A 25,735-nucleotide genomic window follows, 5' to 3' on the forward strand; every position below is an offset into this window, starting at 1 on the left:
ATTTGGCCAGTTTTGGTTACGGTGGAGGGCACACCCGGCTCTGGAGTCTTTAGTGCTGTATCGCCGAATAGGTGGTGTGCATACGGCCCCCGTCTCTGCCGTGGACCGAATACCGCGTGGGGCGAGGGCAGCCGGGCTGACGTGCTCGCGGACAGCGGCGTGGGCTGCTTCGTTCCCTTCCAGTCGCGCGTGTCCGGGTACCCACGTTGCGCAGGCGTACGGCAACGGAGTGTTTCGTCGTTTTAGGATCTTGAGGGCATCAGCTGAGATTCCGCCCGTCGAGAAGTTGCTACAGGATGCCTGAGAGTCGGTGACGATGACCGCTGTGTCTGTATGTGGTAGTGGCTAGTGCCGCTGAATCTACCGTTTCTGGGTTGTGCGCCGTAGACGTGGCCGATGTTAACTCACTGTCTCGGGATTATACGACGGTAGCAGCGTACGTGTTTCGATGCGGATACTTGGCCGCTTTGGTGTGGCGGGCATGCGGGTCTTGCTTGAACTTTCCTTCGATCGCGTCAGCTCTAACTACAATTGTCATGCGGTCAGTCCGAAAGTTGCTGACGTACTCTTAACTCCTATAGTGCTGCGGCAGATGCCGTCGAGGTTGTTGAGGCTCGCGTTTTGGCTAATGTAATCGAAGACGTCGACTACCAGTACGGAGTACTTGCTTCGATTTTTAATGTGATCGATGAGGTCTTTTGAGCAGTAAGATTATGTCATGCGTTGAAGGTGCTTCCTGAAAATATAGGTACGAGGTGTGCACCATCTGTTCAAACTGCTTTTTTCACGCGCGAGGGTAGGGAGATCAAGTGTATAGGTTCTCGATGCCGTTATGTTACATAGGCAATTGGGGGATCATGGTGACCTCGGAGTGCTTCCGTACCACCGGCAGATCTTTCTACTAGAAGTCGTCGTATCGGAGGAGAGCCGCGGTATGCAGTAGTTAAAGTTTGTAAACTATACACCGCATGTCACACCCTTTAGAACGTTTGTTATTTGCACATGCAAAAGAGGGCTTCCGGATTGGCTGCTTATACCGTAGTTGAAGCGACGTGAAGTTAACACTGACTAGTTTCTTCGCTTCTTTACCGAATTTTTCACACAAGACTAGTTTCTGTAGCTGCATGAGTCAGTGTAACTTCCCATTGTTTTCATGGCTCATAAATGACAAAAGCGACCAGAGAGAGATATATATATAATAAAACGAGAGAAAGGCAGGGAGGTCAACCAGAATTGTAGCATCCGGTTTGCTACCCTACACTAAGGGGAGGGGGAAAGGGAAAGAAAGATGGAAAGGAAAGCGGAGAGAAGAGCAGGCGACCAGAATCCATAAGAAGCAATGAAGAATCTCAGATGATATTTTTATTGTGTTCACAGCTGACGTATCAAGAAAAAATAACGAACAAACGAGAAATAAATATTCCTGTAGCTTCGTTCACAAGTGGGTGAATTGCACTACATGTCAATGTTATAATGTAATTTTTAAACATTGTTTACACGATGACAATTCACACAGAATAAAACAATAAAAACTTGTTACGCATGCAATTACATATCTCTTTTCTCACTGATAGCAGTGCTTAAACTAATAACAATGAAATCCTCAAACGCGTTCATTTTGCGCTATCGGCAAGATTGGAATGCGTGCGCAGCTTCGGAGCCCGCTCAGATGGCCCCGAAGCGCCTAACAGTGATTGGTAACACGACTTGAACACGACTTGAAGGAATTTATCTAACCTGAAAGGCTCCCAGCGATCACAAGTATTTAAATAAACGGTGCACGTCTGGCTTCTAAATCAAGGTCCTACCCCGTGTTAGAATGCCATAGCTGCGACTGACCCAACTTTGTCAACTTCGTCGCTGCCACGTAGCCGCGCGAGACGCTAACCACAAGTGCGAGCGTGACCAGCGGCTCGTGTGAGCTACGAAGTTCTGCCGATGAGCGCGGTGGTATACGTTAACTTATAATTGATCATCGTTTCACTTGCCACGTTTAGGCTTGCGGTAGGACCGCTACTTACAAAGGAAATGCACTCGCGAGCGTGTGTCTCGCCGATGATCAATCAACCACTCCACCAAGCATACTGTCATACGTACGACACAGCCTTTCTTTTAAAAGATTCTCGCATGAGAAACGAACTTTCTCGTAACCCTCGAATACACAGCGGCCCCTCATGGCTTCACAGCCACACACGGAGAGTTTAAACCCACTTCGTGCGCTTCCTTCAGCTTAAATAAGGGGGGTGTACCGCACCACTGTGGCAATAGTGCGGTGCACAGGTCCACGTCAGAGCATCGCCGTCTGTCCAGCAGAGAACGTGCAGAGTCCTCTGGCGCCGTGTAGCCCGCTGAGGACGCCAGAAGAAAGGAGACTTGCACGCAGCCTCCGCGCTGTTTCACAGTGTGTGGGAAGAGAGATGGGGGCTAAGGGCGAGTGCCGCACTTCCAATTGGAAAAACACTGTCCGAGGCCACCGTGTTTCACTGAAGTGTCATGTGGCCGGGACGTCCTATCGACCAGTTTTCAAACAGCACCCTGAAAAAGGACGAGCTAAAGGTTAGGGGGCGTGGCTCAGCACAGCGGCAACTCGCGTCTGCACTATTAAAGAAACGCACCCATTGATATTCGTTTTCTATTTTCGCTATTCCGGCAACTTTCGGATTAGTTACTGTTCGTGCTTTTCGATTGGCACATGTATATGGAGCAGAAACATACATTATTTGATCCCATAGGTTCACTATGACATGTAACCCCAACTGTAGAAGTTAATTCAAAAGCCCATAAAGTCTCATCTTATTTTTAAAAGCACGGTGGCCTTGTTCTTAAATAATAATGCACTCATCGCGTGTCTCTAGTCTTAGGTTCACTGCACAGAACTTCAAATGTGGCGCTCGGCCAGTGCTAAATCCGGTAGCTCTTCAGAAGACCCTGCAGATAATACCTCTTCTCCTCCATCATCACAATGGGGAATGCAATTTCAGACACTTAATGCACAGTTTTACAAAACGGTGTCAAGGCGATTGCTTACTTGGCCCCGACGAGGAGCATGATGAGCGCAGCAACAGTGCTAAGCACGGCGTCCATGTACCAGACCTCGGGGTTGGAGTCGTACACCAGGTCGCTCACTATTATGGCCACGGCGCAAAAACTGCTAATTAAGGAGTTTATCCCTGAAAAACAAAGGAAAACAGACGTGACTGACAATTGGAATGCAAAAATTGAACGAGTTTCCTAATCTGAACGAATGAGGCCAAGACACTCGGGTTAGTGGAGATGCGACACTAAAGGGTTACTAGCAGGGGCGTAGCCAGAAATTTTTTTTCGGGGTGGGTGGTTCAACCATATACTTTATGTATGTTCATGCGTGCGTTTGTATGTGTGCGTGTATATATACACATGCCAAATCGAAAACTTTCGGTGCGCCGGGGCGCACCGAAAATAACACTGGCGTAGCCGGGAGGGGGGGGGGGGGCGTACGGCTACGCCACTGTATATTAGCCTAAGGTTGACCTTAGTGACGTAGTGTCCTGGTTAATATATTAATACTGAACGCTACTTCAGCATTCTCACTTGAGTATTCTCCCTTGCCGAAGCTTACATGCCTGGTAATACTTCTTACGCTTCCGCACGAAGCCGAGTTGATCAAACCACTTCCAGCACAGCAAGCTCAGTGCCTAATGTATCACTTCGACAAATAAATACGAGCTGATGAACGTAAGCAAGTGCGTAAATTAACACATAGAAATCAATGTAACTTAAATATGAGTGTAATTAACGAGCCAGAATCTTTGAACGCCAGCGAATAAGCTCGCGTCACTGATAGAAAAATTATAAAGTCAGGCAAAACTGTATGATGTTATTCGAAATTAGACGACACATTCGATAGTTAACTCAGCCATGACTCTTGATTTTTGGCCGTTGTGCTGCAAAATGCAGCATGGCTGCACAATGCAAACAAGTATATACATGTAACTGTTCCCCAGCACTTCTAGTCTATTTTCATATAATATGAATCTAAAGAAATGAAACTGTGGTATGTTGCGCATTCCGTGGCTGTTTCGAATATAATAAATGCCAAACATGCAGCCACTGTGCATTCAAATGTCATTCTTTCGTGTTCAAGTTCGTCTTGCACTCACCGGAAGTGCAGGACGAAGTGGGAACAGCCAGTTTCCAGACGTTGCTTCAGCAAGCGTATAACAAGATTTGTTGTTGAACAACACCACAAATGGGTGTACTGTAATGTTTCTCAAATTCAGGTAAACGAAATGAACAGGGGGGGGGGGGGAGGGGGTAGTTAATTGGGCACATCAGACGTTGAGAGATAGGCTAGCTACCCTATTTCGTATTAGGAACTACCTCTGGAAGTAATTTCTTTAAATGTATCGCTTTCACTCACCGTCAAGGACTAAGGACAAGCTTCCTAATCGCTTAGCCAGGATGAATTTGATAACCGCCAAGAGAAAGCAGGCTGCTGCGCCAACTCCGGCAAGGATAATGAGGACGGGTATCTGGAAGAAAATAACGGAAAGGCTAAATTTTGACCTAAACTAGTTTGATTTCACAGTGGGAGGAAAAAGCGAATCTGCCGAAATACCCTGTGTATGTATATCCATAACATAACCGACCATACCGAGACGTACCTATAATAGTAACAAGCACTTTTTTTTCATTGTGACATGCGTGACTATGTCTACAGGTTCGTGTGCCTACCCTGTATCATCTCAATGCTTTCCAGTTTCGATTTGTAATTAACCGCACTTTATCAGCCTTATACCCATGTTACACAGGCAAAGCAAGCGCGGTTACGACCAACCACGGTTGACCGCGTTGAACCGCGGTTAGCGCCAACCACGGTTCGCCGATGTTACACAGCGCGGAAGCATCCATCCGGACTTGCTTTGGCGTGAATTGGTCTGCGTCAGGCGGAACTTCGGCGTTTAACTCGGCTGTAATTGCCGCGTACACCTTTGCATTGCGTGACGTGCTCCGCAGATCACGCAAATGATTTTCCCACAACCTTATCAGGCTTTCCGCGGTCCGTGTCGTCCAGTTCGTTCGTTTTTCACGCGCGCTCGCCGGCATGCACTCATCGGTGGTGGGCGCCGCCATTTTCTCGGTTATCTGCCTAACCGAGGTTGCCAAGCTCGGTTTCTTAAAACCGCGGTTAGCGGCATAACCGCGGTTTCGTGTGCCGTGTAACATCAGCAAACCGCGGTTAACGTAACCGCGGTTTAGGCTGCCTGTGTAACAAGGGTATTAGAGCAACCGTTTTAACTAGAAGAAATACAGGACCTCGAGTGTACAGCAATGGAGTGCTCATTAATGAACATACAACATGTGATCTATTTAATGGCAAGAACTTCTGCTTAGAAATTAAACTAAGTTGGTTACATATAACTTTTATAAAATGTTTGGATGAGTAACCTCCGCGGAAAACGTAGCTTCGCTCTGGAGAAAATTGTATTATACTATTTCTTGATTGAACGTGGTTTACACGGGGTCTGTGCAAACCGCATTGCGAATTACTTTTATTATTGTCTTCTTCATGACGCTTACGCGAGTATTTCCGCACGCGCTCGAAGAACACTGGAAACGGATGAGAGGTTGCCTTATCTGTGATCTATAGGAGTACAGTGAACTGGACTAGTTGGTACTGGTGCATTATGTCAGAGCGACAAGAACGAGGGAAAATGGCTAAGGCGCACATACGACAGGACACAGCGCTGGACACAGCGCTGTGTCTTGTATGTGTGCCTTAGCCTTTTTTCCTCGTTCTTGTCGCGCTCTAACATAATGAACTGTGATATTCATTAGGTTGTCAAGCTGTCCTTTCATGGCATTTGAAACCCCTCACAAGTGTCGTTGATGACGTATACCAGATGTCCTTGTTAACATGGTTGCTAAAACAGCTGGCTGGCAATGAACGTGGCAGCAGCAAGCACAGGACAGGGTTAATTGGAGAAACATGGGAGAGGCATTTGCCCTGCAGTGGGTGCAGTCAGGCTGACGATGACAGCAATGAACACTCAACGTTCACGAGTGATTCTGCCTGCTTTTCCACCGGAAGTTTCCGGTTAAGATCATTCATTCCCAAATTACGCCTTTCACCTACACTCGGGTCATGCTCAAGAGTCACTTCAGCGAAGCTAGATAAGACTGACTGGCTGACGGAACTGCAAGCGGAAGCGTGTGCGCTTTCACGCTTCGGGAGACGTATCGATTTGCAGCAGGCTTCACGACGTATCGGTCTCCACGACCAGTCCTATAGGGCATTGCACAAAACTTCGGCGTCTTACCCAAGTGGGGCTCTCCCGCACGATTAGGTCGTCCATGGCTTTGCTGATAATGGCTACTGCGGAGAGTATAAAGAACAGTCCCAGAAGCATGCAGGCTCTATAAGAAAAAAAAGGCACACTTTAAGCACCGAAACGGGGGTAATACGAGTGTGACTGCCGGCAAACGCCTCACCAATTACGTTGAGCCCGGCGCGTCGGCCAACGGAAGATAGAACAAAAAATAAAAAAAGAAATGATAGCGAAACGCAGCAGGTGCTGCACATCGTTATCGACCATAGCCAAAGCACCGGAACAACAACAACATAAGAAATGACGCCGCTCAAAGGAGCACATATCCCAATGATTGTGGCAGCTACAATTGCGCTACCAAAATGTTCACAAATCAACATTTTGCTGCACTTAGTGCTTTCAAGTTGATTTTATAGGGCAATGTGTTAAATTAATGTGGAAGTTTGTTTACTTCTGCACTAGTGAATCAGTAAGAGCGCGAATCGGCGGGGCTACACGAACCTAGAGCATACTGTAACATTATATATAGCCAAGGTTGATTTAGTGCGCTTCTTAATTGAAATATTTTGAAGTGAAAGTTAGGTGAAGGATTATTCGGCATGTGAAATACATTGAACAGTTTATGCTTCGTAGCGACAGGCATGGCTTCAATATATGTGAAGTTAATCGAGGTACATAAAACAACGCGCATATCGACTGTGTACTATAGTAATAAATTCTGTTAGTCTGGCATATACAATTACAAATACACAGATAACCGGTTCCATATATCTACAGGAAAGGCCGACGTTCTTATAGCTTCAACATTCTCGTAACAGTGGCTCAATTGCGTGACGTTTATTGTTATGTGTTCGTTCCACTCAAGTCGACAATATTTGTGGATGTTTGTAATGAAGTGCCATCTGTGATCTCGATGAGAAAGTCGGCCGAAACTCTGACCCTCCATAAAGATTTGGGGGCACACTTTATCCGCGCGCAGTTGAACTACCTGCGGTTACCAGGCCTGTATAACAATTTCAACCAGATTCCCGAATCTGAGCCCTTACAATATGTACTTAGGTTGCTCACACTTCTCTCTAGATACTCGTGCTAGCTGCAGCGGTCACCCTGTCGCACCTCATAAATCACATGGTCACATAAATGTGATCAAACTTCTTAACACGAATTGGTCGGTTGCTCATTAGTCAAGTTCATTAATCGCATAGATATAGCTCCGCCTAAGCGGTTGGGAAGGGTGAAACAAGCTGCATTGGGACAGGCTGACTAGACTCACCTAAAAACAAAGGCATACAGAATGGGTTGCATAAAGTGGTCTCTGCATTTTGCATATTGTGTGTGTATCCGTGCCTTTAACGCAGGGTAGAAAATCAAATTTCAATTCAGGTTCTCTGCCTTTCCCTCGTTTGTATATATATGCAAACACACACACACACACAAACACAAACGAACACACAAACACACGCACTCTCCATGTAAGCATAAAAGAATGTAAGCTGAAATTACAAATTGGTCTTCGCTTTACTTGTTTCTGTGCACTGTGAAACAAATTACGCCGAATACACTGAACCTAGTGGTCCACAATGCAAGTGACATGCTAAGTATGCGTACTTACACACGTTCTCTTGCAAACGAGTAGTGTGGCGTTAAGTACTGCCATATCACAATTATCGAAGACAGCATGTCCAGAAGGCACTCGGCCTGGAAGAGAGATAACCTCGTAAAGCAAATAAATCAACAGCTCACATGTTGCATCGACCAACAGAATACTTCAGTTAAAAAGAGACAAGCTTACCGCGAATGCGTATATCGAAGCACTGTTCCTCTGGAACGCAAACACTGGAACAAGAAAAAAAATGCAGTCAAGACGTACTCTATTCCTTACAAAGTCACTTCCATACTTCCCACTAAGAAGCCGAGTCCTCAAGGCTCTTACGGTGTGTGCGACATCTTTCCGCAATAAGACTTTCGACACGATGTCAAAATAAATCTTGATAAAGTAACATCAAGTGCAATGACATGCTTTGTTTTATTACTTCCGATTTTTCTATAAGAGCACCCGTACGTTTCGTAGAATCGGGAGCACTTTTACGGCGATATTTTTACAAACAACGCTTGCTGGAAAGGAGGCGTGTCTATGTCATGTGTTAGTAGTAACATAGCAAATGAACGAAAGGCACACAGCGTATTATTTAAGAGCTTACGCACCATCGGAGTAGCGTGATGCTTTAGCTTAGCTCGTTTACGTTACGCAAGGTTCACAAGACATTCAGTATATACTAGAGCTAGATGAGAAGACGCTTGCACGCAAACTTTAGCGAGTCGCACTGAACGCCAGATAATGCTGCGCACTATGATCCACCTCTTGTCCGAGTGCCGCCCTTAGTGGCCGAATGACGGCACCGAGGATCTGAAGTGCAAGCGCAACTTCACTGAAACGCGGTGTTTGATGGGCTATGACAACCGTTCTATGTAAGACGCGTCGTAGCGGCTGACTGCGGATTAATTTTGACTGCCTGGGGGATTCTTTAAGGCGCACCTAAGTCTAAGTACACGAGTGCTTTATTGAATTTCGTCTCGATCGCAATACGGCCGCCGTGGCCGGGAATCGAACTCGCAACCTAGAGCAAGCAATAATGAGCGAAATACGAGCGCAGGTCCCCGTGCCCGTCCTTCACCTAAAACTCTCGGTCATTGTTCCGCAACATGGAATTCACTTCCTGCCCACGGATTCGCAATACCACCTAGAGCATTGTGTACCATTGCAGAGAGCACTGAAAGAAATCCGCACAGACTTTCGCGTGAAGCTGCTTATTGGGACAGTTTCAGTAAACTGGTCTCGTAAAAACTTAATTTCGATTTGTTTTTTAAAGAGGGACACGGAAGAGACATTGAAAAGGCATTCGGTAATTTTGCACGTTATTCATACAAGCTGCTACAGATAAAAAAACAATCACGTACACAAACACGACACAGTAGCAAGGAACAAGTCCACAAGTATTTATACCAAGCACACGTCGGGCTGTGGATATGTGTTCTTTTCTTATGCAATAATGAATCACGGACCCACCCAAGTATCTACCTTAGCACGCCTGTTCCCCAGTGCAGAGTAGCCAACCGGGCTGTTAACCTGGTTAACCTCCCTGCCTTTCCATCCTTGCTAGTTCTCTCTGATGAGTTTAGAATATGCTCTTATATTCTAGCTTGCTTACTGTGGAGAGTGGGGTTTGTGCCTGAACTGAACCGATTAACTGAACAGGTTACTTGTACCGCTACATTTGGAGACCTATTGTACCAAAACACGCATTACCGCTCGCTGAAACAACTTAAAAAGAATAACTAAGGTATTATATTAACCTATATATGCCCAAACTCATAAAAAAATGACAAAATAAATATTTTTTTTCACGAAATGTGTACTTCTACCCTCAAAAGAAAGCACAAGTTCTTTATTTACTGCCAGGTAAACGCAACACTGTTTTTCAAGCCGTCCTATACATATCGGACACTGGGCATTAGGGGTGCTATATGCGGGTGTGATAAGCCTTGAAACATTTCACGTGCACACCGACATTGCACTTATTCCTCTCCATGGCGTCTTTCACACAAAGCACGCGTTTGCCCGGAGAAAGCGGTCGGCACGCGGCAGCATGAAAAGCAATCAATGTCTAGGCTTGCACACGTTGAGGATAAGGCCTGCTTGATATGCTGTAGGTGGCGCTAGTCATCAGCTAAAGAAATAGCGATGTTAGAGCGCATCAAAGAAGCGTCCTATATGTAGGACACTGGGCATATATGGGTTAATGATTCCACGTAAAAGATCCTACAGAGGAAACGAGGTTTTCGATACTCACCGAACCCCGTGCCCCCGACGACAATGTTGAAAACGACAGATACGATGCTCAGCGTGAGTACACATTTCCGGTTGAGGTCACCTCCTTCGTAAGGACTGTTATCCAAGAGCTGGGAATCAAGTTTTAGCGGTGTTGTCTCTGCAAATACAAAAAGCAGAACCACCGCCTCAATAACGATGGCCGAATACTAACAGACTGAAGTTCAAATACCCTTGTGCTAGAAGGCCAAGACGCATCGCTGCGAGTCTAATTCGGAGAAGTTCGCCATCGAGGCGTTGTAAACGTTAAAAGTCACGATGCGGTAAGCAGTGAGCAGCATCCGCTTGCTTTTTCATTAATGCCTTCGTGCTTATGCTCTTTCTCTCTCTCTCCTGCTAAGGCCTTACTCTGCGATGGATGTCTTTCCACTCCGAAGTAGCCGGCAGTGTACATAATGAGTGCGTTTGCTTGTTCAGCCCACAAGGCTGCAGTATTGCTCATACATTTCTCTGAGTGGCGGATCAGCATTTGTGTAGTTTACGTGCCGACTCAGAGTAACAGTACAGAGCAATTAGTGTGCCTTAATAGAGGCAATACTACGCGCATTCGGCCAACGCCTCCTCTAACCACATGCCTGGAACGTCGCTTCCCTTTTCCATAGAGAGCCTCCTGCCGGAGCCGATCCCGGAGGCTACGCGATCGCAATTAGGCACCGTGGGAGAGCGCTCGCCACCGTACGACAGTACCGCTTAGTCACGTGACATGACGTTCCCACCTGCTCGGAGGCAGCTGAGAGCCGTGCGTGTTCACAAGGAAACGCCGCGAGAGGCCGAAAAGGAGGAGAGAACAGGCGAGGGAAGCGCAGCGCGTTCGCGGCTTACGTTCCGGGCATTGAATTATAGGAGGCGTTGATTCAGCTAAACGTCGCAAATACTAAATGCTTCCTATTAAAATCAAGCGCACAAGATTGCCAGTGGGCCCTGCGTGCAACGTTCGGGAAAGCATTGCCCACGTAATCTTCGCTTGCAAACTGTACGTATACTCTGGAAGAAGAAAGGAAGAAGACCCTCAGTACCCACACTGAACAGTTCCATCAGGGACCTTCATTGAAGACACATTCTTGGCCCATGGGCTAACGCTGCGGTGCAGCTCGCGCCCCGAGGAAGGTATTTTCAAACTTCCCAGGAGACACGGGCTTCAAGGAGATACTTCAGTTTGTTGAGTGCCACGGTGTGCGTTTCCTTTCCCCGTGAAAGGTCCATATTCTATTTTCTGTGATTGTTCCTTGGAGCAGCATACTAGGTATACGCGACCAAGCAAACTTCTCCAAATTCGATAAACAGCCTCTCTTCACAATTTTCATTCAGCACCGGTACTCAATTTTAAGCTCAACGAGCTAGTCGAGAATGCGCCATGTCGCGTACAATTGCGGCATAGTGCAAATTAAAACGCACTGCTGTGGGAAATGTAGTTCTCTTATTGGTTCATCTTTGTTCAAAAACACACGTTAATTGCCCATCCGCTAGAATCATGAGTAACAATCCTGAACCTGATCCCTTAACTAAATTTTAATTCATATCCAAGGTTATCTTCAAGCAAAGTGGAAGATTGGGCCAGTTGGCGATACATGATCGAAGTATACTGCGCTGTAATATCTTGTTGTCCGTGGCGTCCACCGCGCAGTATACTTCGATTATTTTCAAGATTTACTGCAAATACTTTAAACCGGGCCATGATATATAAATGCCCATTTACAAGCAGTGCTGAGACCATATTTGCTGCAAACTCATAATCACCAAAGCGGGGAGTTATACTTAATAACGCCACGCACTCATCTCCAAAGGCATTCCGGATACAGTTTCGGACATTATGGGCAAGAAGACATACATTTTGCTCAAGAGAGAGAGAGGGAAGCAAGGCAACGCAGGGAGGTTAACCGGTTTGCTACGCTGCACTGGGGGAGAGGGATAAAGGGGCGAAAAGAGAGACAGAATAAAAGTGATTGACAGAATCACGTGCGCACTTGAGGGAGCACATCAAGTCTACAGGCAGTCGCACAAACCTTGGCTTTAAGTACGCCAGTAGCGCTTTCGTTGCCTTCTGCGCCTTCAAGGCTGAAAATTTTTAAGATTGCTATACTGCAGCTGGTGCTATAATGCGCACTCTGAAAATGAGTGCGCATTCGCCGAGGACCTACGTGCTTCAGCTGCACAGCACATGCACCAAGCTTTACACAACACACAAAATTACACAACACATGCCTATATAAGCTTGCGATACGATATTAAATCCGCATACGGGACGTCCACTTCAATTCAATTTAATGTTTTGCGCGCCAAAACCATGATAAGATTATGAGACACGCCGTACTGGAGGACTTCGGAAAATCTGTTTTGTATTTTTTCACCATCTAAATGCTGCCTCCATTGCCGGAAATCGAACTCACGCCCTCGTTCTTAGCAGCGCAGCATCTTATCCGCTAAGCCACCGGGGCGGGCAACGTGTATGCCATATTTTGCTGGATGAAATCGACTATCTTTACCTTAATGCTTTTATATATATATATATTGAGAAGAGGTTTATTGGCGGTGCGTTCCTGTGGTGACGCTCTGACCAAACACAGCGAGTCGGGGCAGAGAACCGTCCAGAAAGATGCCAGCGACAAGCAGCGCGAGGCGAGCGTTGGCGATACTGCTGACCGGCGACGCGTCTTCTTCTTCACAATTCGCCCCCGCCGGAAAAGAGCCATCCTGGCGACCTAGGAGTCTGAAGGCAGAGGGTTGTGGTATGGCTTGAGACGTGCCACGTGGACGAGGTCACGTCCACGCCGGCGCATGTCGTCAGATGGGGAAACTGGCTCAATGATAAAGTTCACCGGGGATGTTTGCTCCAAAACACGGTAAGGCCCTTCGTACTTTGGGACGAGCTTTGAGGAAAGCCCAGGAGCTTGGTACGGAACAGCCAGCCATACAAGAGATCCAGGGGAATAGCTGGGACTTGGAAGTGAGTCGGCGTTGTTTTCCTTCTGGCGCTGTTGTTCTTGGGATGTAAAGGTGCGCGCGAGTTGGCGGCACTCTTCCGCTTGTCGGGCAGCTTCGGACACAGGTGGGCATTCGGAAGCGTCCGGACGATATGGTAGGAGAGTGTCGATGGTGTGCGAAGGTTCGCGGCCATACAGGAGGAAGAAAGGTGAGAATCCCGTGGTAGCCTGTGTCGCGGTGTTGTATGCGAACGTTATGAAGGGAAGAACGCGGTCCCAGTTACCATGATCAGATGTCACGTACATCGCGAGCATGTCACCGAGGGTGCGGTTGAATCGTTCGGTGAGCCCGTTAGTCTGCGGGTGGTATGCCGTGGTCCGTCGATGAACAACGTGGCATTCGGAAAGCAGAGCTTCGACGACTTCCGAGAGGAAGGCTCGACCTCTGTCACTAAGGAGTTCCCGAGGTGCGCCATGTCGAAGGATGAATCGGCGTAGGACGAAAGACGCTACGTCCCGCGCAGTGGCACTTGGCAGAGCAGCAGTTTCGGCGTAGCGTGTCAAATGGTCCACAGCGACTATGATCCACCGATTGCCATCCGGTGTCATTGGAAGTGGGCCGTAGAGATCTATGCCGACGCGGTCGAAGGGGTTGGCAGGGCACGGAAGTGGCTGCAAGGCTCCAGACGCGCGTGAAGGCGGTGATTTGCGACGCTGACAGTCGGGGCAGCACTGAACAAATTTTCGTACAAAGTTGTACATGCCGCGCCAGTAGTAGCGATGGCGAATACGTTCATAGGTTTTGAAAACTCCGGCATGGCCACATTGTGGATCTTCGTGGAAGGCAGCACATATTTGTGATCTTAAGCTTCGGGGAATTACCAAGAGCCATTTACGGCCTGCGGGAGCGTAGTTCCGTCGGTGTAGCAGCCGATCACGAATGGCGAAATGGGCAGCTTGGCGGCGGAGAGATCGGGATGCAGGAGTGGTCGAGGCTCCCGAAAGATAGCCGAAAAGAGAAGCGATCCATGGGTCACGGCGTTGTTCAGTAGCTACGGAGTCAATGTCGAGAGATGTGACTGAGTGTGTGCAGTTCGTTGCGCAGGCCGAGTCTGGAGGTAGAGGCGAACGAGACAAGGCGTCCGCGTCAGAGTGCTTGCGTCCGCTGCGATAGATGACGCGAATATCGTACTCCTGAATTCGGAGTGCCCAACGGGCTAGTCGGCCAGACGGATCTTTCAACGTGGCGAGCCAACAAAGGGCATGGTGATCCGTTACCAGGTCGAACGGGCGACCGTACAAATACGGGCGGAACTTGGTAAGCGCCCATACTAGAGCTAAGCACTCCTTTTCAGTGACGCTGTAATTGGTCTCTGCTTTTGTCAGCGTGCGACTCGCATAGGCGACGACGTATTCGGAGTAGCCGGGCTTACGTTGGGCGAGGACAGCGCCAAGACCGACCCCACTAGCGTCTGTATGCACTTCAGTTGCAGCTGTTGGGTCGAAATGGCGAAGGATGGGAGGAGAAGTGAGCAGACGACGGAGCGTAGCAAACGCGACGTCGCACTCAGGAGACCAGGAGGAGAGGTCTGTGTCGCCGCGTAGGAGCCGGGTCAACGGCGACATGATGGACGCGAAATTTCGGACGAAGCGCCGGAAGTAGGAGCATAGTCCGACAAAACTTCGAAGCTCTTTGATGGTAACAGGCTTCGGGAACTCGGCGACGGCACGAAGTTTCGCAGGGTCGGGTAGAACACCGTGCTTAGATACTATGTGGCCTAAGATGGTCAGCTCCCGCGCGGCGAAGCGGCACTTCTTAAGGTTGAGCTGCAGTCCAGCGTTGGTTAAACACGTCAAAACCTGTCTGAGCCGATGTAGATGGGTAGGAAAATCGGGAGAGAAAACGACAATATCGTCGAGGTAGCATAAACACATAGACCACTTGAGGCCACGCAATGTGTTGTCCATGAGTCGTTCAAACGTGGCAGGTGCGTTGCAAAGGCCAAAAGGCATCACGTTAAATTCGTACAGCCCGTCAGGTGTACTAAATGCAGTTTTCTCGCGATCAGCTTCAGCCATCGGAACCTGCCAGTAGCCAGAACGTAAGTCTAAGGACGAGAAGAATTCTGCTCCTTGAAGGCTGTCAAGGGCGTCGTCGATGCGCGGCAAAGGATAGACGTCTTTCCGCGTCACCTTATTTAAGCGACGGTAGTCGACGCAAAAACGAATAGACCCGTCCTTCCTGCGAACTAGCACGACAGGAGATGCCCAAGGACTGTGGGATGGTTGAATAACGCCACGGCGTAGCATATCTTCGACCTGGTCGTTGATGACGCGACGCTCTGCAGCAGAGACGCGGTACGGTCTTTGACGCAACGGCTGGTGCGAACCGGTGTCAATGTAGTGGTGGACTTCCGACGTGCGGCCCAACTGCGGCTGAGAAACATCGAACGAAGTCGTGAAGTGTTGGAGAAGTCGAAGAAGCGCGGCGCGTTCTTCGGCAGTCAGGGTATCAGCGATTGAACTCGTGAATATTTCACTCGACGAGCCCTCCTGTGTTGAAAGGGCAAGAAGGTCGCTCGAGTCAGTATGACACGATTCGTCTGGCACGTTCAGAAAGAACGAAGGGTCAAGCTCTTCCACGCGACCGAGACATTCGCCGACAAGCAACGTAACCGGTGCGGAGAGGGAATTGTAGACAAAAATATTGCTGTGGCCGGCAGCGATGTCAAGAGCGGCAAAAGGCAGTGGGACGGCTCTGCGACTCATGAAGGTGTCGGAAGGTGTGAACAAGACCGTAGCATCGTTGAGGCCACCGCAAAAGACAGGGACAACGGCAAGAGAGGCAGGCGGAATGTCGGTGTCCTCGCGCACGACGAGTTTAGGCAGCTGAACAAGAGCGTCGTGGAATGGCTCTGCACACAGCGGCGAAAATTCAACTTCAGCGCGTGCGCAGTCGATGACGGCATTGTGACGTGACAGAAAATCCCACCCGAGGATGACGTCGTGCGAGCAGGCAGAAAGAACAATAAACTCCACGACGTACATAGTGCCTTGTATGAATACGCGGGCAGTACAGGATGCGAGAGGTGTGATGTGCTGTGCGCTGGCCGTGCGTAGCGACAGTCCAGAGAGCGGCGTGGTCACTTTGCGTAGTGAACGGCAGAGCTTGGCGGCTATAACAGAAACGGCTGCGCCGGTGTCTACAAGGGCAAATGAAGGAAAACCATCGACAGATACGGCGACTACGTTAGCAGGGGAAGTGCGAGGACTTGGGCAGTTCGAAGATGGCGCAGTTCTTGCCTCTTGAACTGCGGCGTTTAGTTTTCCTGGTTCGAGGGTCCGGGTCGGCGACGCATTGGGGAGAGCGATCGCCGTCGAGGAGATGGTGAGCGGCGCGGCGGAAAGTCAGGGTGGTCAGTGTAAGCATCCGACGGTGAGGGTCCGGTAGGAGATGGGCGCATGGGATGAGCGCCGTATTGGAACGGCCGGGTAGCGTCGCTGGATGTTTGAAAGCGACGGCGACAATATCGAGCAACGTGCCCTGGAGTACCGCAGGCGTAGCAAATGGGGCGATTATCAGGAGTCCTCCAAGAAGTGCTGACTCGCGGCTCGGCCCAAGATGTAGGAAGAGGTGCAGATCGGTGGGCATATTGCTGCATAGGTGGGTAAGGCTGCTGGGGAGGCCTACGCACCACCTGGGCATACGTAATAGGTGAGGCTACGGGCTGCATAACCGGCGCATATGTAAGAGGCGCGGCCACGGACTGCTGATGGTGAGCGACGGGAACGGCTTGAGCGACCTCTTCGGCAATAACAGTGCGGAGCGTTGGCGGCAGACGAGAGGGCGGCTCCTGTGTGAAGGGGACCAAGGAAAGTTGACGAGCAACTTCTTCGCGCACGAAGTCCTTGATCTCCTGAAGCGTCGGCGAGTGCTCGGGAACAGTACCAAGACTCGAGAGCGAGTCGGCGTGCGATGAAAATGGCCGAGTCAGGGCGCGCTGCTTCCTCAACTCGTCATAACTTTGGCATAAAGTGACGACTTCCGAAACTGTGCGAGGATTCCTGGCCAGGAGCATGTGAAATGCGCCATCGTCGATCCCTTTGAGGATGTGCTGAATCTTGTCCGACTCAGGCATGGCGGGGTTGACACGGTTACAAAGATCGATGATGTCTTCAATGTAACTTGTGAACGTTTCGGACGGCTTCTGTGCTCGTGTGCGCAAGCGTTGTTCGGCGCGGAATTTACGGACAGCGGGTCGGCCAAACACTTCAGCGAAAGACGTCTTGAATACTGACCATGTCGGGATGTCGCTTTTGTGGTTGTGATACCACATTTCGGCAACGTCAGTGAGGTAAAACACGACGTGGGTCAACTTGTCGGCGTCATCCCACTTGTTGTGCGCGCTCACCAGTTCGTAGTTTGTGAACCAGTCTTCTACGTCGGTCTCACCGGCACCGCTGAAAACCTTGGGGTCCCTCAGCCGAGGAACTCCGGTGCCGCTGCCGGACTGGGCGGACGGGGCCGGTTGGTCGACGTTGGTTGTCATGACGGGCGGAAGTGTTCTGCTTCGCAGCTCCAGGTTCAGTTGACGGGGACCCTCAGCACCCTCCACCAATTGAGAAGAGGTTTATTGGCGGTGCGTTCCTGTGGTGACGCTCTGACCAAACACAGCGAGTCGGGGCAGAGAACCGTCCAGAAAGATGCCAGCGACAAGCAGCGCGAGGCGAGCGTTGGCGATACTGCTGACCGGCGACGCGTCTTCTTCTTCACAATATATATATATATATATTGCCTGCCTTCAACCGAAAAAAATATGCTTGTCACACGAATGCACCCTGTTTTGATGTCAAGTTCACCTATAGTCGGATGAAACTTAAGAATTCTAGAAAAGCCCCGCCCACGTGACCGAAGTGCGGCAGCCAATCGCCTCCGCGACTAAAGAAATAGTCCCGCTCATGCACATGGCAATGTTCTCCGGAGGCGGCGCAGCTGCCCTCCGGCTCATGACACCAGTCTGGAGTGCGCGTACATTGGTGCAGGCTTGTGTGTACATCCGTCTTTGATGAGGAAATGCCGCAGACTTCTCAAGCTGTATCAGTTCACCTATAGTCAAAAACTTAATTTCTCTATTTAGCTATTGTGAATCGGCAAGCTTTGTTTCCAGATTTCAACCTCACAAGACAGACTTGGTGCAGTGGCCCGTCACGTATTTACAGCAAATGCACGAAATCTTTCCTAAGGATTTGTTTGTATGGGGGATAATTCTTTAGATCAGAGGAGCACGCGGTTTGGCAGTCGGGGTAGATGCGCCCTGTGGCATGGGGCAGTAAATTACCATGGCGCCGATAGCTTTGACTGCACTTTCCCAGATTGTGTGCAGTTTCTAGGAGTCCGCTCACGTGAAGTGAGAACAAAACAAGGCTCTTCAAAGATAAAAACGCCAGTAAATCGGTTAAAAGCAATGCGGCCAACCATCCGCTTCCCTTCGCCGGAGCAAGGTGAGATCACATGATCCAAGCCTGCACGTCACAACTATTCCAGAGCCCGCGCCTCCAGCGGTGAGCCTCGCGCCCAATAGCCGCAAGAGCTGTCTGTCGTTCTCTTTCGCTTTCCCTGACAGATTTAACCATTTTGTTCCGAGACAGCAGCTCTAACGGGGCCATGCAGCTCGAACCTCTATCATTTCATCTCGAAACATCAGAATGATTATTAAAGTGACAGTATCTAGTGCCAGACAATATTGTGATATGATACCTAATTCGCAACGCAGAAATAACCCTTCTTTAAGAGCCTATTGGGAATCCGTTCCACCAATACTTTGACTTGGTTGAGTTGGTACATACTTTGGACGAATAATGCAGCGCCATTTTGACGAAGGCAGGAGACGGCGCTCGTCTGTGTTTCTCTGTGTCTCCTGTCTTCGTCAAAATCGCACTGCATTCGTCCAAACTATTGGGAAATAGTCGTTCGGTCACTATTGATGCCAGTGGACGCTGTGGCTTGAATCATTGACCGCTATATCTCAAAAATGAAAAAAAGTGTACTAGGAACGCATATGAAATATATGAAACTGGTTCGCAGCAGGCCGCTGCCAATCAATAGTTCTGTGCAGTGCCGAAGACGAAATGCTTACCCGGCTAAGTGCTCCCTTACTTCACCCCCCCCCCCCCCCAATTCAACTGCACCTCGCACAAGACCAGGAAACATATTCCGCAACGTTCGGCTGTGAAAAAGACGATTCCTGGTGGTGCACAATCAACAGCTCGAGCCGCTGCCAACGCGGCTCATGAAACTCTGCACGGGGCTAATTCCTGGGGATAACGGCCGACTCGGCGAAACGAAAGCTATAGCGAAGCGCTGTCGTCCTCGACGCTGACGTCATCAGGTCTCGACAAGAGTGCCGGGAGGACGATATAGCATTTGCAACGCTGCCTCTGCTGTAACCAATGCTACCGACGACAGCAGTAAAAACTTATGCAACGTGCTGAGAGTGCAGGGTTACGAACAATAGAAAACCACCGAGCATGCCCCCTTGAAGTGTTTACGCAGTCCCGAATAAGAAACGAAGTGCAGGTTGTTCATACTGAAGAAAAAGGATCTGTCGTTACATAAAACTGTCATCGTCAAAATCAAACAGGCATCGAGATAACGTGTTGCGTACGACGAACTGTGATGTACTTATCCTATTCCTTCATTTCTATTTCTATAGTTCGGTTTCCTTCATGTATTTTGTTCACATTTATTTTCCGCCGGAGTTTCTTTTTTTTTTGTGGTTGTGGAATAGTTGGCCATTCAGTCACGTGTACTCTCGCGATTCGCGTCACTTAATGAGAAAAAAAAAACACTCTATTTGGGACCAAGAGGGAAGACTTTTCTCGTGTACTCCCCTGCAAAAAATGAACTCACAGAAATACACCAGAATAGTAGGATGTTAGTTGCAAAGCATACTAATAACTTGAAAGTCTTTATCACGGCAGACATTACGAATTGCAGACCTAGTATTTATTACAATAACATCTGCTGAGAACATGATGGCTGAAGAATGAAGTAAATAAGAACAAATAAACGAGATAAAACCGCAAGAAGGCCGTGAACGTCTCTTAGCTTAAGAGATGACAGTATTTGGTGAATGTTCAGTTCGGACATTAAGGTTCTTTCTATATTAGAAAGCCTGCAAGGGCAGATTACGTGGACTACCACTTCCCGTAGGCTGCATACTCATCTCATTGAAATACTTCAGTTGAGTGTTTTGTGTATGTTCTGTGTTTGTCTGTACCACTCCAGTCTTCATTACATATAGCCATCTGGAGTAGCATGCTAGGTCTGCCGCCAGGCAAACCTCTCCAGTATTCATTAGACCCCCCTCCCCTTCCTCCCCTTCTCTCATTATAAAAACGCCATTAACATAGCCCGCATTTTCAAGGCAGTTTTCACGCTAAAGCGGTTCATAAGAACGAGATACTCGCAATGGCTAACGGGCCATAAAGTTAAGTCGGTTGCTTTATAGAAAGTGCACCCACCAATATCAGAAGGTTCGTGGATGCAGCCATGCACATCACACTTCATAATTAGCGGCGCTTCTCATATTTCCCGTTCTCCTGATATAATATGCCCATACTTGTATCTGACATCAGCCACGTTCGCCACGTTTCATTAACACAGTTGTCACATGATCACATGAAAGCAGGCGAGAGAGAGGGTGCCTTCATAAATGTGCCTGAGCATTTGTGACAATGCCCATACGGTGTGCGTACGGGTGTGCGACAAGCGTCTTGTAATAGTGGATGATTTTAAGCGCAATCTCGAAATAATATTCCTGCGATCACTCTTATTATGCAATCGCACAGTCCCACAAGAGGAAATGTTTATAATGCTGCGCATAACTTAGCTCTTAATAGCCACTATTTACTTTTAAAGCGATGAGGACACATCACAGATCCACAGTCCCATTCATGATGCCTCATTTTAAAAATGCTGTTACCGTTAGTGCGGCAGGCAGCAGGGAAAATACAAAACATTTTTCAAGAACAGTATATCGTTATTTTAGCTCTTCCTCTCTGCAGCAGTCTCAATACAGTCTGCACCAACCATACTTCGGCGTCTGAAACATGGACTTAATTGCTACGAATAAATTACAGGGCTGTCATGAGAAATCCCCGCCTAGCGCTGGGCAGAGTACTAGCATAAATGTAGAGTCAGCACGGGGCTTCCTTAACGACGGTTGAACTCTTATTTTCTCCGAGCCGATGATACCGTCAATTTTGCTTCCTGTTTCTTACGTCATAGCTGACATTTCCATCAAGACAACCCTATTATAAACAAGCTTTTTTTCTTACGCTCGTTCGACACTCGGCCCTGTCATTTCACTATGAAACATCCAGTCACCCTTACTTACGATGCCAAGCAGGATGCCTAATGAATCTATAAAAAACGTGGAGCTTATTCGGTTCCCCCCTCCTCCTCCTCCTTTCTCCCCCCGCACACACACGAAACAGACCTGCACTTTAGCGAACACGAAAGGTGGAGAATAATGACGTACTAAAGTAAAGCGCAATGCTCGCTATAACGAACTGTAGCACAGCCACTGATGCAAAGCGGAAGGAGCCTAGCTCGTGAATATTGACGTAGCCGCCGTGCACCTAAACTAAGCTTGACTTTTAGCCATCATTAGTCGTATTTAAAAAACACTATCAAGCATTATCCGGCACTAGCCAGTGCAAAGCAGTGCTAGCAGCATGAGCGAGTACAGTAGAACAGGAATCCTCTGTTCACATTTCACCTTTCAAAAATCGCGAAAAGGGTCAAAGGAGAGGGGGGGGGGGGTGGCACACGCCAGCACAGTTTCTCGCAGCTAAACCTAATCCTGCAGGTAGATATTTTCTGACGACAATCCGAGCCTACACGAAAACCACAAAGCGTTCGGCATTCTCAAAAAAATAACGAATTACAATGAATCGCTAGTGTGCTTCGAATGTTGCGGTGAACGATGTCGCAAATTGGTTGACTTCAAAAACACACGTGTCAAGAATAAGACCAAGCTCTCAGCATCTCTTGTTTAAAACATCAGTGTAAGTAACTCTTCGTTACTCTCAGTGTAACGCTACAATACTGAACAATTGGCTCTTGCAGAATGAACATTGCCGTTGGAAAACAAGAATGTTCAGTTTCCTTCTCTTTGACTCGTGCTGGCTAACTGTACAGTACTAACGTTGCATGACAGACTGCGTTTCAGTAGCGATACGGACCCACCGTTTCCTCGACCGATCGCAGTTGCAGTAAAGCGCTACAAAAGTTCGTGCGAGACGACAAGGAAGGAAGGAAAAAAGAGCGAACACGTACTTCCCCTTTCCGCGGAACTTTCTTCACTGCTACGCTCGGTTGGCTATAGCGTACGTTTAACTCAGCACGGGACCTTCGTGGTTCCCTTCGCATCTGTAGAATGTATGTAGTACATATATAAAAAATACGCTGCAACGTTTACTGCTTCCATGCTTGTGAGTAACACGGCACACTCCAATAAACCAAAACGCTTTTTTTTTTTTTCACGCCTCTACATTAAGCACACAACCGTAACATCCACTTTGATTATTTCGAATTGCAACGGAGCACACTTAGGGTTTGCCTGCAGATGTTTGAACTTATCAAATGCTCGCTTGCTGTTTATATAACCAACACATTTGCCGTAAACAAGGAAATCAAAGAGGAATACGACTGACACGCTTGAATCACACTCATTGCAGAAACAAAAGGGAATAAAATTCAGTCGGAGCAATAATTGCTCAAGAGCAGAAAAAGTCAGGAAAAGCGTTATCACTTCAAGAATGCGCTACTACAAAGCGATAGCTGTTTTGGCCGGCTGCCATGGGCGGTTCAAATTATCTTCGCCTTCGAATCCCATCATGAGACTCACGCCCGAGGCTACGCTGCTTTTGCCAGCCATGGGAGTGGCCTTTACGAAATTTCGCTGGACAATGAGCCTGCGAAAAGTACTTTGATCTTGTCTGATATTCAGCGTGCTATACGTGCTCCTGCGCTGTGGTACTCTGCGGTGCCCGCGATCACGTGTTTCTTCTGTCGCCATAGTTAGGACACGCCAAACAAGACAATCTTGTGTTATAGTTAGCCACTGTACTCTCGTCTTTTCCTTCGTTTCTTTTCTGCCGATAAATTTAGCCTGTTCAACACTCTTCATTATTCCGATTGTGCGCACAGCTATCTACGCTGAAACTTTTGCGTAAATTTATATGCTGATGTGATTCTAGATAATTTATATATAAAGTAAACACGCAAACTGTTTTGGTACATGTGCACAGCCTAAACGCTAATACTTCCCTATTCATATGAAACTGTCACGAAGAACTTGAATAGCATTACTCTGAACAAATTTGGCCCCGGCCCTAACGTACACATCGTGCAATATGAAAGGTATGCAATAAATTTAAGAGTTCAAGCAGTGATTACACTGAAGGTCTATCTTATAACTATAAGCGTATTCACTTATATAGTGAGAAACAAAGAAAAACGAGCCCTTCAGATTTCCACTTCTTTCCTTCACTTATATAGTAGTTATGGATGATACCTGAAGCACAACGACTCGCTGCGCCTTACGCACGACGATACTTTGCATAGCCACAAGTGCTTGACATTCTCAAGGATGGATGCACATTTTCCGTACGCATCGGAAAGACTAATAACACCGAGCAATATGGCCGGACGAAAGCTCAAAAACGCTGAGGCAGTAAATGTTTTTCATTCGGATGTTCGCACCTCACCGAAATCAATACTTGCTCTCAAATCGCCTGGGCTGGCAGCCTGCACTGCCACGAGAAAGTTCAGTGCCAGCTTAATATAGTGGTACCACTTCCCGAAGCAAGCCTTAATTGCGCTCATATTTCTCAGAGGTTACCCGCTAGCCAGGTCTGACCATTTGTACGACATCACATCAGCATATATCTGCGTTATTCGCTTCCACGTTTGGTCCTCGTCTGTAAGACAAGCAAAGCATACGTGAGACTATAAAGCTTCGAAGTTTGCTGAACACGCACGCATCTAAATTGACCCATACATCTCGGTGCCTTAGCAATTTTCGAGGCAAGCTTTTTTTTTTTTTTTTCAAGTGCTATATGAACGAGTTCCGTACAATGAGGAAGCAGGCAATGTCTCGAGCTTCGGAGAACGATGTGCTGAGCTGCGATTTGACGCTGTCGAACATATGAAGGGTTTTATACGAGACTTTCTTTGCTTAACCCATACAAACCCATACACGGAATAGGACGCGTGACAAAGACCTAAAATGGCACTTGCGAATCAGGACACACACACATACGCACGCACGATATGCTAAAGCTGTTCGTAAAACAGGCAAATGGTAAAAGCACTTACGAACGAAAATATTTGTGAATTCGAGCCCATAAGTCAACAAATCAATGTGCCACACCACAAACAAAGCGTATCACCTTCTCATATGGAGATGCGCGCTCAATTATTATCACGGCTGCTTATACTATATTGGTGTTATCGAGTTATGAAATTAAGAATAAGCATGTCCATCATTTAAAATGGCAAGCCCCGGCACAATTACTCGGATAATGCAGCCGATTGCAGACCAAAAATGAAATTCAAGATTTTTGGAAAACGTTAGAAACTAGAACGTCGTTCTCCCAATGGAGAGCGCTAGCACGAGCTATCCGAGGCTCATCTAAAGAAGGGATGTTATTCAGTGAGGATTTGAGCCACTAGATTGCATAGCATCCGCAAACATCAACGCTTCTATTTCGTGGCATGGGTGCGGCGAGGTGACAGACGAAGTGTCCGGGACACAGAAGCTGCACACGAGTCGGAGCGCATCCCTTTCGTCGGCGGCAGCCGCGGGAGAAAGTGCGCGCCTCGACTCGGGCGAAGGCCGCCACCGGCTGCGCGGGCGCACACTCACCGTCGGCGTAGTGGAAGTGGTAAGGCTCCCAGGAGTGAAAGCCCATGGTGGTTCAACGGCCCGCGCGGGCTGCTGCTGCTACGTCCATGTCGACGGTCCCCGTAGCCGCCAACGCAGCCAGAGTGCGTTTACCCGAAGGCCGCCGATGCAGACAGGGCTGACCGATATAGGCGGCCGCTTTCCTCTTTCGGAGGCTCCAAGCGGGCACCGGTTGCAGCGAAACAAGGCCCCCCGCGCGTGAGTGAAAGAGCTGCCCTTGGCGCGCCGGAGAATCTCCTCTCGCCAAAGCGTGGTGGGGCGAAAATCTAGGTCGGCAGGCGCCGCGAGAAGGGGCTTTCCTCCGCACTCGGGCCGGCACAACCACGACCGCCAATTACTGCGGGCAAGGTGACTGGACATGGGTCTGCCCCTCCCGCCAGTGTGAAGCGCCGAGGAAGCCGGGCTCGAGCGCTAACACCCACTGTACCCATACACTCGGTGCGCGGCAGACCCCGGTCCCTTTACAGTATCGTCCAGCCTTTCCTACGCCCCTCGAACCATCGGCCGCGTCCTTTCACTTTCTTTCCTGGAGCTCGTATTTCCGCTCCTGCTACAATCGCCCGTCGCCCCTGTAGCAGATGGGGCCCCCTAATCCGATGCCGCTATTACGGGGCGGGACGCGAGCACGGTTGCATTCCTCCG

At 48.5% G+C, this 25,735-nt stretch overlaps 1 protein-coding gene across 1 annotated transcript; it reads right to left on the minus strand.

The window, feature by feature from the left end:
- Nucleotides 1-1,345: 1,345 nt before the first annotated feature.
- LOC119378956 (transmembrane protein 163) lies at nt 1,346-25,266 on the minus strand. Its single transcript, XM_037648064.2, has 8 exons — nt 25,055-25,266; nt 10,160-10,297; nt 8,101-8,144; nt 7,921-8,006; nt 6,300-6,396; nt 4,400-4,511; nt 3,029-3,170; nt 1,346-2,535 (listed from the first exon to the last, which is right to left on the minus strand). Exons 1-8 carry the CDS (start codon nt 25,098-25,100, stop codon nt 2,481-2,483), a joined length of 720 nt encoding a protein of 239 aa, XP_037503992.1. The 5' UTR covers nt 25,101-25,266; the 3' UTR covers nt 1,346-2,480.
- Between the last annotated feature and the right edge of the window lie 469 nt (nt 25,267-25,735).

The sequence above is a fragment of the Rhipicephalus sanguineus genome, chromosome 1, assembly GCF_013339695.2.
Source record: "Rhipicephalus sanguineus isolate Rsan-2018 chromosome 1, BIME_Rsan_1.4, whole genome shotgun sequence".
Taxonomy (NCBI): domain Eukaryota; kingdom Metazoa; phylum Arthropoda; class Arachnida; order Ixodida; family Ixodidae; genus Rhipicephalus; species Rhipicephalus sanguineus.